Raw genomic sequence first — 12,307 nt, 5'->3', positions numbered from 1 at the left:
ACTCGTCTCCAAAATTCGTTCCTCTCATGTCCAACCTCCAACAGAGTTGGATGATGACCATTCAAAGAAAATTTTGATTTGTTTTTCATTGTAGGTCTAGATCTAGAGTATAATAACTACTGCTACTTCTAGATACTATATTGAAGGGGCGAGAATATCAACATCACTCAACATCCATGGAAACAGTACTTGCCGTCCCCTAAGGTACGAAGCTGGTTGCTTGTTATTGACAACTATATAGTACTTCTATAGGCTTTCGCAATAAGTACATTTGTTTCCATTTTACAATATTTTCCATTCCAATACATACCATCTCATGGGTCTCGAAATCAGTTTGTGATGTGACGATGGCAAGTTGTAATGCCATCTTTGACAGTGGCTGATTTCATTAATAATACATAACCTTAAAATACAATTGAGCGAGCTGCTCTAGAGTGAATTGCGCAATCATGATTATATCTCCTTTTTCACATTGGATCTATAGAGGCTTTCCCGGAGCCTGATCCAATGGCAAATCCATCATTTTGCTCTTGATACCAACAAAACTTGCTTCTCCAGCAGGATCACCAAAAGTCAGCTGACCACTCATGATGTCTTGATCTGAGAGTTTTTCCAACTCCTGCATGGTACGTCTCATATAACTGACGATCGTCGCGAGTCCTTTGATATCAACATCCTCGTTTGCCTTGAAGACATTTCTCCAGACTGCCGCTGCCAATACAGCATCGCCCTTGGCCAAGCCTTCATCATACGCCGCCAGAAGACCTCGCCACTGAACAAACATATCCTTGAGATATTTATTGCGAGTACCACGAGCATGCATATTATGATTAATGATCATTTTGTTCTCGGCATCATAAAAGAAGTGGTCGAGAAGATGTTGTTGCCAAGGCTGCGACTCGGCACCTGGGAAACATCGAAGACGAACTGAAAGGAGATATAAATGAAGCATTGTTACCTGTGACCAAGTACTGAAGGTAGGTTTCAATGCTAGTTCTGAAAGAAAAATGAATCATTAGCTTAGGACTATGTCGTCTAAGAAGGAGAAGAAGGACGTACGATCATGCCACCAGCCTTTACCAATGCCCAAGTCTTCACCTTCTTCCGTCTTTGGCATTTCTGCATCTGGATCTGATGCTTGTGGTATAGAGTAGTCTGCTTGTGCCCCGCAGGTTTTATAAAGCTCTTCTGTGGCTCCATATGCGGTATATGTTTCGGTTATAGCTTTGCCTGAAACCTTCTTGAATTCTCTGGCCAGACTTGGTGAGGTATGTGTAGAATGTTTGATCTTATCTCCAGCACGAGGTGGTGTAACGGGAGGGATTGATGTCCCATGATTCTGATTGACCTCTGCGAGATTGGCATAATTATCATTAGCTGTTGCGAAAGCTCGCGAGATGGTGGGGTTGAATTTCGCAATGCTGTTCTGAAGGCAGTTAGTTAGTGATGGATATTTGCGCTTCTTGAAACAATTGGGGGTTTATTTACCCTGGCAGTACGTCCGGATTGAAGGCTCAGCGCTCGCAGACATGAATTACAAGTTTTTGAAGCCATTCTTGATTTGATGTGAAGTCGTCAATGGAGGGAGGTATGCAATGTTCAAAAGAGATTGACCTATATTTATGTCATAGATTTGTATTATGAATGGACAAGCGCTAGAACGAATATATATACACACACACACACCAAACATTTTTTCGCACGTTGTTGATTCTGTTTTCAGCATCAATTCACCAAAATATTCACCGAAAATCACCCGTGAAATGCAATATTTCTCAATTGAGTATCAGGCTTTATTTTGATATAAAAATGACTACTAAACTTATCCTTACTTTTTTTTATAAGAATTATATTCATGCAATTGATGATATTGAATTGAATGCTAGAGTCACTCGCGGCTTTGACTTCGGCACGCAAATTTCTATAGTCTAGACGTCATCTAGTAATTGCTGAGCTGCTTCAGTTTACCCCACATGATATGTCTTGGATTATATAATCCCCCATTGGTCGGCGTCTGGCGTAGGAAACATAACATTCATCATATATGAGTCCATATCATTCACTTATTATATATCATACCCTTGCCTTAAAACTATGGATAAAAATTGAAGTCGATATTGTAATGGACAATCTATTACATTGCCATGTTGTAGTTTCGCCTAGTTGGTCTACACAAGTTTTCCCAATTCAGGAACAGATGTTACTTCCATCAACGAAACCGCTTTCCTAAACTCACAATCTTATTATCTCATGATCTCAAAAAAAAATTACTGTTCTATATCACCATATATTATCCTTACACTCATAACATTCTTCCCCCTCATATCTCAAACGTGATCTACCATTCGAAGCGATTTCCTTAACAAAATTGTGTCCTCATCTCAAGTTCTCCCATCTATCCCCTCACAGCCAATCCACATCGTCAAATTTCAAATGGCTCTGATTTAACCCATGTAGTGAGCACGGAAGACGTTAATGCTTGGCCTCAATCGAAGCTAGAATGGCTTCAGAACGTTTTAGTTGCTTTAGTGCGGATGTCGATCTATTTTACAGATAACCGATCAAAACCCCCTTTTTCACCAACCGAATTGGAGTGTCATGTGCTTTCTCCAACATTCTCAATTTAATTCTCCAACCAGGATAGACTTATTTTACAATCGACAGGAAAGGAAATGGTTGATATACAGCCTCGGTTTTTTTCAATCTATTATCCGCTTAGCAAGAGGGAGTGTTTTTCTGTCATGGACACATTTCAACTGAGATTTTAGGGCCAAGATTTATGAAGTTTACTAGATTTAAGCTCAATCGCTAGTAGGACCGAGATTCATAACTATCCAATCCAATCCAAATAAGCCTTGGCAATACACTCATTGAGCTCTTCGAATGGAGGAAGTGAGGAATTGAGGTATATGCTGTTTGAGTACAATGATTGTTGAGGATTTTGAGAATAATCGATGTCAAGAAGACTCTTAATATACCTGATCATTCGGCAAATTCAGATTCGCATCCTTCCTAGTTCTATAACCACACACAAGAAGCCAACTATTTATATCTCTAGCATAAGATACGAAATACATACCCCCCAAACACCATAACATATCCTCACCCCAAGCCTCACCCTCCCGCTAAACTTACTATTCAACCACCCTGCCCTCCGTTTTCCCCCTCCCATCAGATCATAAACCTCATACATAGATTTTCAAAACTCGAGATACTTGGCTTTCACATCCAATCCCTAACATGCGGATTTGGGTATGTGGGAGACGTGACCATCCGGATAGTCGATATACTTTGAGAATTGAGAGGGTTTCAATCTCTGATGATGAGTTGTGCTTTTGGCTTGTTGTAGATGTCGAGTCTTTTGGTTTTGGCTGAAATGAGAGGCGCTTGTCCCGTGAATCACAGATGGCATCCATAATCATCTCGATCACCAATTGTTTCCATTTTTTTAATCACCATAATACGTCCAATAAAGCAGAAAGGAGACTGAAAAAAATATAATCACATTCAGGTCAACTATTCTCACCTTCATTCTTTGAGCCTCCGAATCCCCTAAAGTGTATTCCAATCATAGAAAGACGTATATAGATGTAAAACCTTACAATCAGAAGATTTCAAAACGCCTGCCAAAACTATAAATATAACGCTGAGGAAACAATACGAAAGGGTTACAACTAACCACCATGCGAGACTACACGCGACGAAACAATCCATCCTCGGATCTGATGGAAGTCGTTTATAACGTCAAATCCAACTCATTCACATGCAAACGACGCTCGGAGCTCGTTGTCAATGAACACCTTGGTATTCCTTCCTCGCATTTCTGATCTCTAGGCACGAAGCTAACATGAATTGTAGCAGAGGATGTGAAATTTATACTCATTCCGCGATTTCATAGAAAAGTTAAGATTGATGTGACGTGGGAGCCAAATCCCAGATTGGGGCATTTTGATTATCTTCACATATCAACAACCGTGGAATTGCCCCTAGGAATCTGGTATAGAAGAAATGTATGGGGTCTCCACGAAAACTTGTACATCTGTAGATAGTTATTTCTAGGGCCAGTCGTTCGTCTCTCTGGATCTTAACGAAGAGTTCCATTCCATAACTAGGTATATGTATTATTCGGCCAGTGCTATCTCGTGAAATCAGATTTTTTCCCGTTGGCGCGTCGACTATCGTGCGTTTGATGTATATTCGGAATCGCAGTCTAATATGTATATGTGATATTCAGACATGTGCTCCAAGAAGTGTGGGAATGCATGTTCCAAGATCGGCATAATCCTATGTTCTCGAGTACCTCAGTTTGAATATCCATCCGAACAATAAAAGTTGTGATGCTTCCTGCCAATATATAATCACCAAGTAAATCTGCGAGCCATTCTTTGCTCGCCGAAAAGACCCTGCATATACTCCGGGCGCCATCTCCATATATTTCATTCTAGTAATTATCCCCAGCTTTCATTTGCGCATTTCCTCACTTTAAATTGAATTTTTGTCCAGCGACAACTGGAGCTGAGGACGTTTTTGCATTCGACTTCCCACACATTGCGCAAGCTGTTTCATGTTAGAGCCTTCACAACACATTAAGGACGAAATGTGGTGCATACCATTGGCTTTGTATGAGCACTTCAAACAATACTTTCTCCCCTGATCAACCTTGGTGCTGCATTCTTTACCGGTGCAGGTTGTCGAATATGTAGCATAAGGATTTCTAGCAGCTTTCGACAATAATTTACTCTGCCATTACAACATTAACAATAGTAAATTTTTGCGCGATAGAATTGGATCTTACCTTGCCTATACCGTTATTCCCCAAGGTGGCGGAGGTCTTTGTACCAGCCTTAGATGATGATGATCCAGCTGGTGAACCAAGATACATGTCATTCTTCTTCTTGACCTCTGGAGTTGCCAAAGAGGTAGTAGAAGATTTCTTTTGGCACTTTGCGCAAACCATTTCGAGACGTTATGATGGGTGTTAGTTGGAATTGCGATCGACTTTTATGTGATGTGATGTGATGTGATGTGATGTCAGTTAACAATTCGCGGGAAAGTAAGAATGCGGGTGAGGCGGGACCTGATGGCCTTGCGTAGAAGGCTGAAGCGAGCTAGAGCTCTCCCTGTAACTTATTATTATAACCATCTCTATTATTGTGGATGTCAATCCTAATTTAGCAACCAAGACAAGATTCCAAGACTTTATACGAATTTAAAAAGACTCCCAAATTGACCCTGAATTTATCACGCATATAACGAATACGAAGACCGAACAATACGAAATACATTCAAGTACCGTGGTTCACGACCCACGAAAGAATTGGTTGTCATTGACGAACTTAAGCGGCACTCGCATTACATCCGCCATCCCTAAATCTCACAAAGAGGCTATGCAACTATAACAGAAGAAGACAACAAATTCTTAAGCTTGCAAAACATCACGACCATTTTGGACAACTAGGAATCGCATGATTACAATCTGATCTCTGCATTGAGTGCGACGACCTCGAGCTGAATTCCAGCATGGCTGGACAGCCTTCAAATAATCGGGACGACTTACTTCTCGATTTACATGATGAACAACCAATCTACCACACCGGGCAGCGCGCTCCTATGAATGATGACGACCTTCTGCGCGCCTACAATGCAGATCATGATGAGTCGAACCCCAGACCTTCAATTTCTTACGACAACTTCGTTGGCGCACCATCTCCTTCTACGCCATCTACCACCAACAATCTCCCAGGAGGGCCTGGCTATCAAACGAGTGGAGCACAACCGCCATACATTCATGCAAACTCAGCATCGTACAGTCAAACTTCAGGATTGAATAACTACCAACGATATGCGGATGATTTGGACGATTTTCCGGATGATGGACATTCTTCGGAGTATTATCACCATGGAACAGCAATTCCTGGTGACGGGGCAGAAATGAGGGGTCATGGTCGAAATCGCAGTAGCATGATGAGCTTGGGAGGTGGAATCATGGGCAAGGCGAAGAGTATGTTTGGAATGGGGGCTGAATATTCGGAAATGGATCTACCCTTGACTGAAGCCGGGGCTAGGAATCGAGCAGATACACATGAACCTGAAACGCCTGTACAGTCTGAAAGTAAGCTGGGGAAATTTAAATTTGGTTTTGGTAGAGGAAAGCCAGATCCTTCAACTCTTGGTCCCAGAATGATACATCTCAACAATCCTCCTGCTAACAGCGCAAGCAAATACGTGGATAACCATATATCTACAGCCAAATACAACGTTGCAACCTTTCTACCGAAATTCTTGTTCGAGCAGTTCTCCAAATTTGCCAATCTGTTCTTCTTGTTCACTGCAGCACTGCAACAGATACCCGATATTTCCCCAACGAACCAATACACCACCATCGGACCTTTAATCTTGGTCCTCTTGGTATCTGCCGGTAAAGAGTTAGTTGAGGATTACAGGAGGAAAACATCTGATACTTCGCTGAACAATTCAAAGGCTCGTGTTTTACGTGGCTCTTCATTCGCGGATACCAAATGGATCAATGTTTCTGTTGGCGACATCGTTCGTGTAGAATCTGAAGAGTCATTTCCTGCAGATATTATTTTACTAGCCAGTTCGGAACCGGAGGGACTATGCTATATTGAGACTGCCAATCTAGACGGTGAGACTAATCTCAAAATCAAGCAGGCCATTCCAGAAACATGTGTGATGGTCAGTTCCAACGAACTTAGTAGACTGGGCGGAAAGCTACGATCGGAACAACCGAATAGCAGCCTATACACCTATGAGGGTACACTTACTGTGGCTGCTGGCGGTGGAGAGAAGGAGCTTTCTTTGCAACCAGATCAACTTTTGCTTAGAGGTGCAACACTACGTAACACTCCCTGGATTCATGGAGTTGTTGTATTTACTGGTCACGAGACCAAGCTTATGCGAAATGCAACGGCAACGCCAATAAAGAGAACTGCTGTGGAGCGCCAACTCAACATTCTGGTTCTAATGCTCGTAGCTATCTTGATCGCGCTGAGTGTCATAAGTTCATTGGGTGATGTTATAGTTAGATCGGTCAAGGGAGCAGAATTAAGTTATCTTGGTTATTCTGCTTCAATCACCTCGGCGAAAAAAGTCTCGCAATTTTTTTCTGATATAGCCACTTATTGGGTTCTGTATTCTGCTCTGGTTCCAATTTCTCTTTTCGTCACTGTCGAAATGGTCAAATACTGGCATGCAATTTTGATCAATGACGATCTCGACATGTATCATGACAAGACTGATACCCCAGCTGTCTGTCGAACATCGAGTTTAGTCGAAGAACTTGGTATGGTAGAATACATTTTCTCAGACAAAACTGGAACATTAACATGTAATCAAATGGAATTCAAGCAATGCTCTATCGGTGGGATTCAATACGCAGAGGATGTGCCAGAAGATCGCCGAGCCACCAATATCGACGGTCAGGAGATCGGGGTTCATGACTTTCATCGACTCAAGGAGAATCTCAAAACACATGAGTCGGCTTTAGCTATTCATCACTTTCTTGCCCTTTTATCTACTTGCCATACCGTTATCCCTGAACGATCTGATGAGAAGGGCGGAGCTATCAAATACCAAGCAGCATCTCCCGACGAAGGTGCTCTGGTCGAAGGTGCTGTTTTGATGGGTTATCAGTTTACTGCACGCAAGCCAAGATCTGTACAGATAAGTGTAGGAGGAGAGATTTATGAGTATGAGCTTCTTGCGGTCTGCGAATTTAACTCAACGAGAAAGAGAATGTCGGCAATTTTTCGATGCCCAGATGGACAAATCAGATGCTACTGCAAAGGAGCTGATACTGTTATCTTGGAACGGCTTAGTCCAGACAACCCACATGTTGAGGTCACACTTCAGCATTTGGAAGAATACGCTTCAGAGGGTCTAAGAACACTTTGTCTGGCAATGCGAGAAATTCCCGAAAATGAGTTTCAAGAGTGGTGGTCAGTCTTTGATAGAGCACAAACTACCGTCAGTGGTAATCGTGCTGAGGAACTGGATAAAGCTGCTGAAATTCTGGAGCGGGACTTTACGTTACTTGGAGCCACAGCGATTGAAGATCGTCTGCAGGATGGTGTTCCCGAGACGATTCATACCCTACAAGAGGCTGGCATCAAGGTCTGGGTATTGACCGGAGATCGTCAAGAAACTGCTATCAATATTGGAATGAGTTGTAAGCTGATCAGTGAAGATATGACTCTTCTCATCGTCAACGAAGAAACAGCAATGGATACTAGGAACAATATACAAAAAAAACTCGATGCCATACGAACACAAGGTGATGGCACCATTGCTATGGAAACTCTTGCTTTGGTTATTGATGGAAAGTCTTTAACTTATGCTCTTGAGAAGGATTTGGAGAAAGATTTCCTTGATCTTGCTGTTATGTGTAAAGCTGTCATATGTTGTCGTGTATCTCCACTCCAGAAAGCTTTGGTTGTCAAGCTTGTCAAACGCAACAAAAAATCTATCCTATTGGCTATTGGTGATGGAGCGAATGATGTCTCAATGATTCAAGCAGCCCACATTGGTGTTGGTATCAGTGGTATGGAAGGTCTACAAGCCGCCAGAAGTGCCGATGTTGCGATCGGACAATTCAGGTATCTGCGTAAACTACTCCTAGTTCATGGCGCATGGAGTTACCAACGAGTTAGCAAAGTCATTCTCTATTCTTTCTACAAAAACATCACGCTATACATGACACAATTCTGGGTATGCCTTTCACAGTTCTTTAAGTTGATCTACTATTAACAGTCTATAGTATTCATTCCAAAATGTTTTCTCTGGAGAAGTCATCTACGAATCCTGGACCCTATCATTTTACAATGTCTTCTTTACAGTGCTTCCTCCACTTGCAATGGGTATCTTTGATCAATTTATATCTGCTCGACTCCTCGATAGATATCCGCAACTTTATCAACTGGGTCAAAAGAATACCTTTTTCAGACAACATTCGTTCTGGGCTTGGATTGGTAACGGTTTCTATCATTCTCTGATTCTATATATCGCCTCGGAGCTTATCTGGTGGCGTGATCTACCTCAGGGCGACGGCAAAACAGCAGGCCATTGGGTATGGGGTACAGCACTCTATACTGCCGTCTTGGCAACTGTTCTTGGAAAAGCAGCTCTAGTGGTGAATGTCTGGACCAAATATCACGTTATCGCTATACCTGGCAGCATGCTAATCTGGATCGTTTTTATTGCTGTTTACGCTACGGTGGCGCCTAAGCTCGGCTTCTCCATGGAATATGAAGGTGTAATTCCTCGATTATTTGGAAGCCCTGTCTTCTGGATTCAAGGTTTGGCATTGCCTATGTTATGCTTGCTGAGAGACTTTTCGTGGAAATAGTGAGTTTATCTGTGGTATCAGTTTTTAGAAGATGCTAATCTATGCTCATAGCGCCAAACGGATGTATTACCCACAATCCTACCACCATATCCAAGAAATCCAGAAGTACAACATTCAAGATTATAGACCAAGGTACGTTCCTGTTTCGATTCCGTTACTATGAGGTACTTTTCTAACCATTCATTACAGAATGGAGCAATTTCAAAAGGCCATTCGCAAGGTCCGGCAAGTTCAACGTATGCGTAAACAGCGCGGTTATGCCTTCTCTCAGGCGGACGAATCACAAACCAGAGTGCTACAAGCATATGACACGACGAAGGAGAGAGGAAGATACGGAGAGATGGCAAGCTCGAAAAGGAATCGTTGATAAAGATCTCCTTGGGCTTCAGCGATTAGATCCAAGATGCAGCGGGTGAGCATAAAAAGTTTAGACCCTGGTCTGGTCTGATGAGTCTGACAGGCATTCTGGCTGGAAACAAGCTGGATTCAAGCTGGATTGAATGACTCGGAAAATTATGTTCTATGTATGATGATAACTGGAAGCTAAATCTTTTTTCTTTTTGGGCTAGGCCTGGTGGGCTTTTCTTTCATGAATGATTGCGATGCGCTTTTTCTTCTTTTTCTGATTTTACTTCGCTCATATGAATAGCACACCTATGTATATCATTAGTTTTCTAGAATATCGTGATACCTTCTCTTCTTCGTTATACACACTTGATATCTTGCATATTTGTTGCCTACCTTGGCCGCTGATCTAGCTTTGTCAACATTATCATTGAATATCATTGGAGAGTTCGGGTTGAAAAAATGCACAATTACGAATTTACGAGAAAGTTCTCGGCCTTCGAATCAATCCCCACTCTTTCTGTTATTGCGCGCAATGGCCTTAGGAAAGTGAGACTGTCTACTTTGGGAGATTTTGCATGTTTAGGGTCCAAATAAGGAGTACTGAGTTTTCTCATTGCAGTGGAAGACATGATTCTCCTATTAGATTATCAAACGTCTTTCATTCTGTTGTTTTCTTCGAGCAAGGTCCAAATGTCTAGCTGCCACCAATCCTTGCAAGAATGTCGTAAATCTTCTTATTGGCATTTATTACTTACAGACTAGATGCCCCAGTTATTTTCCCCCACTACTCTGTTGGCGTTATTGGTCGATAGACTCCGTCAAACTCTACGGATGCTGGAAGGGTAAGTAATGTAAAACGCATCTAAATGTGTCTCCACTTTAGGCCTTTGAACCAATCAAATCACATCACTAATTGAAAATTTATATGGTGAACTCCAGGTAGTAGAAGTATTGTAAAAGTTACATTTTATTCAAAATTATTTACATTTTATTTGAAATCATTAGTTTTGATTAGAGTTTAAGTTCGAAACTTCATTTTAAGTCTATTTAGAACCTATTAGAAGCTTCAAATACTATAAAATTATTGAGGTTGATGAAAAGCAAGAAAAGCTTCAGAAATTGAGATTTGAGGGGGAACAACTCAATATCTATTCAATTCGCTTAAAGCAGCAGTAAAATCTATAAAAACAGTAAGATTTTAGTAAAGTGGGTTTCATATTGATTACCCTTACAACCTTCGTAAATTCGGCTTCTCAATCTTCGTAAGCACCAAACCCGGATTGGGAATGTTGATTTCCCATGTCGCGAAAGGCAGGGAGAGCATACGATTTTTTATCAATTTCATTGCCAATAATCCCGTCTATTGTGGATTTGCTTGTTGCAACGTCGTAAACGAAATTCACAGGATATGTCCTATGGGAAAAAGTGATCTGAGCGTTCTACGTATCTACCAATGTTTCATCTCCAAGATGAGTCAGCGCAACATGAAGCTTACCATCATCAGTAGTAACATTGGGTAGAAACAAACGGACTCTCGTCAATCGGATGTCGACCATGTTTGAGAATGGAGAATTGGTGGCCTCCGGGTCAGGTGGGTAATGCCTAGATGCAAGAGTGCGCTATCTGGAGAATCGAACTTGATGCTACGCACGTCGTCTTCACCGAGGGGGTATTGTAGCGAGGAGAATGACTGTCTAGAGCTGGTATAGTCATCCAACTACTCATTGTATGCTTGGAACAGGGACTAATGAGCCGCCTCGACAAGAGCGTAAGTGTATTGAGACATTTCAACAGAGCAAATGAATTGCCCAAGAACGTTTGTTGATTTCAGAGCCTCGAAATTGTATGCTCGTTGCGCTTTGTACAGCCAGCCTTCCACCATTTTCTCCAACAGTGTCCGTGTCTGCTCCAAAGACGCTATCACGACTCAGTCCATCCCCTCCAGCAACTAAAAATAGAGACTCATTAGCATCCTTTGTGTATATGAACACAAAAATACGTGGCCAGAAACGTCTTATTACCTGTCAGTAAAAGAGAGTCGACATCTTTATCGCCAATATGCTCTACGTAAAACTCGATGTTACCGCCCCGATATCCGTTCATTTCATCCTTGGTCCCATCTTCACCAGTGAGATCGATGCTCAATCTCGAATTCCCCGTTATGTCAATTTCATGAGTAAATATTCCACACCGGACGGGTTCAGTGTTGCTCTTGCTCTTGGTTTGTAAGTTCTTTCTTAGCATGAGCGTCTCCACGTAGAGATCCAGTGGTGCATCTAAGCCCACTTCAAAATCGAGAGGTGTCTCAAAAACTAACACAATCAATGTTGGGTCAGTCACAGCATATGCTATTATGTCTGGATTGGGTGGTATAGGCATGACTAAGATTTGATTCCTTGTGTAGTGGATATGTATGACGATGATAAAGCTCGGGGAATCGATTCAGTTGAGTAAGTCTATGCTGGTACTTATAATCTTAGGTCTTTGCTTAGTGGCAACAAGTCGTTGTGCAAGCAATCAACCCTCATTGAGAGGAAACAACATTCAAGCCGAATTACTCGCGTATTTTTGGTTGCAATCGCTCATGAAGCTGGA

At 41.9% G+C, this 12,307-nt stretch overlaps 4 protein-coding genes across 4 annotated transcripts; 1 reads left to right on the top strand and 3 right to left on the bottom strand.

Annotated features, from left to right (window-relative positions):
• Positions 1–200: 200 nt before the first annotated feature.
• EAF01_008805 (uncharacterized protein) lies at positions 201–1,656 on the bottom strand. The gene is made up of 3 exons (XM_038917061.1): positions 1,489–1,656; positions 1,060–1,426; positions 201–996 (listed from the first exon to the last, which is right to left on the bottom strand). The coding sequence occupies exons 1-3, from the start codon at positions 1,552–1,554 to the stop codon at positions 479–481; spliced, it is 951 nt and encodes a 316-aa protein (XP_038767455.1). The 5' UTR covers positions 1,555–1,656; the 3' UTR covers positions 201–478.
• Positions 1,657–4,477: 2,821 nt separating this feature from the next.
• On the bottom strand, positions 4,478–4,957 carry EAF01_008804 (uncharacterized protein; the record flags this gene model as incomplete). Its single annotated transcript, XM_038917060.1, has 3 exons — positions 4,478–4,557; positions 4,611–4,740; positions 4,796–4,957. The coding sequence occupies 3 exons, from the start codon at positions 4,955–4,957 to the stop codon at positions 4,478–4,480; spliced, it is 372 nt and encodes a 123-aa protein (XP_038767454.1).
• A 563-nt stretch (positions 4,958–5,520) lies between these two features.
• EAF01_008803 (uncharacterized protein) lies at positions 5,521–9,731 on the top strand (the record flags this gene model as incomplete). Its single annotated transcript, XM_038917059.1, has 4 exons — positions 5,521–8,727; positions 8,777–9,363; positions 9,416–9,496; positions 9,554–9,731. The coding sequence occupies 4 exons, from the start codon at positions 5,521–5,523 to the stop codon at positions 9,729–9,731; spliced, it is 4,053 nt and encodes a 1,350-aa protein (XP_038767453.1).
• Positions 9,732–11,499: 1,768 nt separating this feature from the next.
• On the bottom strand, positions 11,500–12,091 carry EAF01_008802 (uncharacterized protein; the record flags this gene model as incomplete). The annotated part of the gene is made up of 2 exons (XM_038917058.1): positions 11,500–11,660; positions 11,734–12,091. 2 exons carry the CDS (start codon positions 12,089–12,091, stop codon positions 11,500–11,502), a joined length of 519 nt encoding a protein of 172 aa, XP_038767452.1.
• Positions 12,092–12,307: the final 216 nt, after the last annotated feature.

The sequence above is a fragment of the Botrytis porri genome (assembly GCF_014898465.1).
Source record: "Botrytis porri strain MUCL 3234 chromosome Unknown BPOR_012, whole genome shotgun sequence".
NCBI classification, from domain to species: domain Eukaryota; kingdom Fungi; phylum Ascomycota; class Leotiomycetes; order Helotiales; family Sclerotiniaceae; genus Botrytis; species Botrytis porri.
Note: the sequence above shows the minus strand (reverse complement) of the source record. Positions and strands in the feature narration are given on the sequence as shown.

Coding starts and splice junctions, on each gene's coding strand:
- EAF01_008805 (XM_038917061.1), bottom strand. CDS start 1,554: ATGGCTTCAAAAACTTGTAATTCATGTCTGCGAGCGCTGAGCCTTCAA. Junction 1,427..1,488: donor AATCCGGACGTACTGCCAGG/GTAAATAAACCC, acceptor AACTGCCTTCAG/AACAGCATTGCGAAATTCAA. Junction 997..1,059: donor TAAAGGCTGGTGGCATGATC/GTACGTCCTTCT, acceptor TTTTTCTTTCAG/AACTAGCATTGAAACCTACC.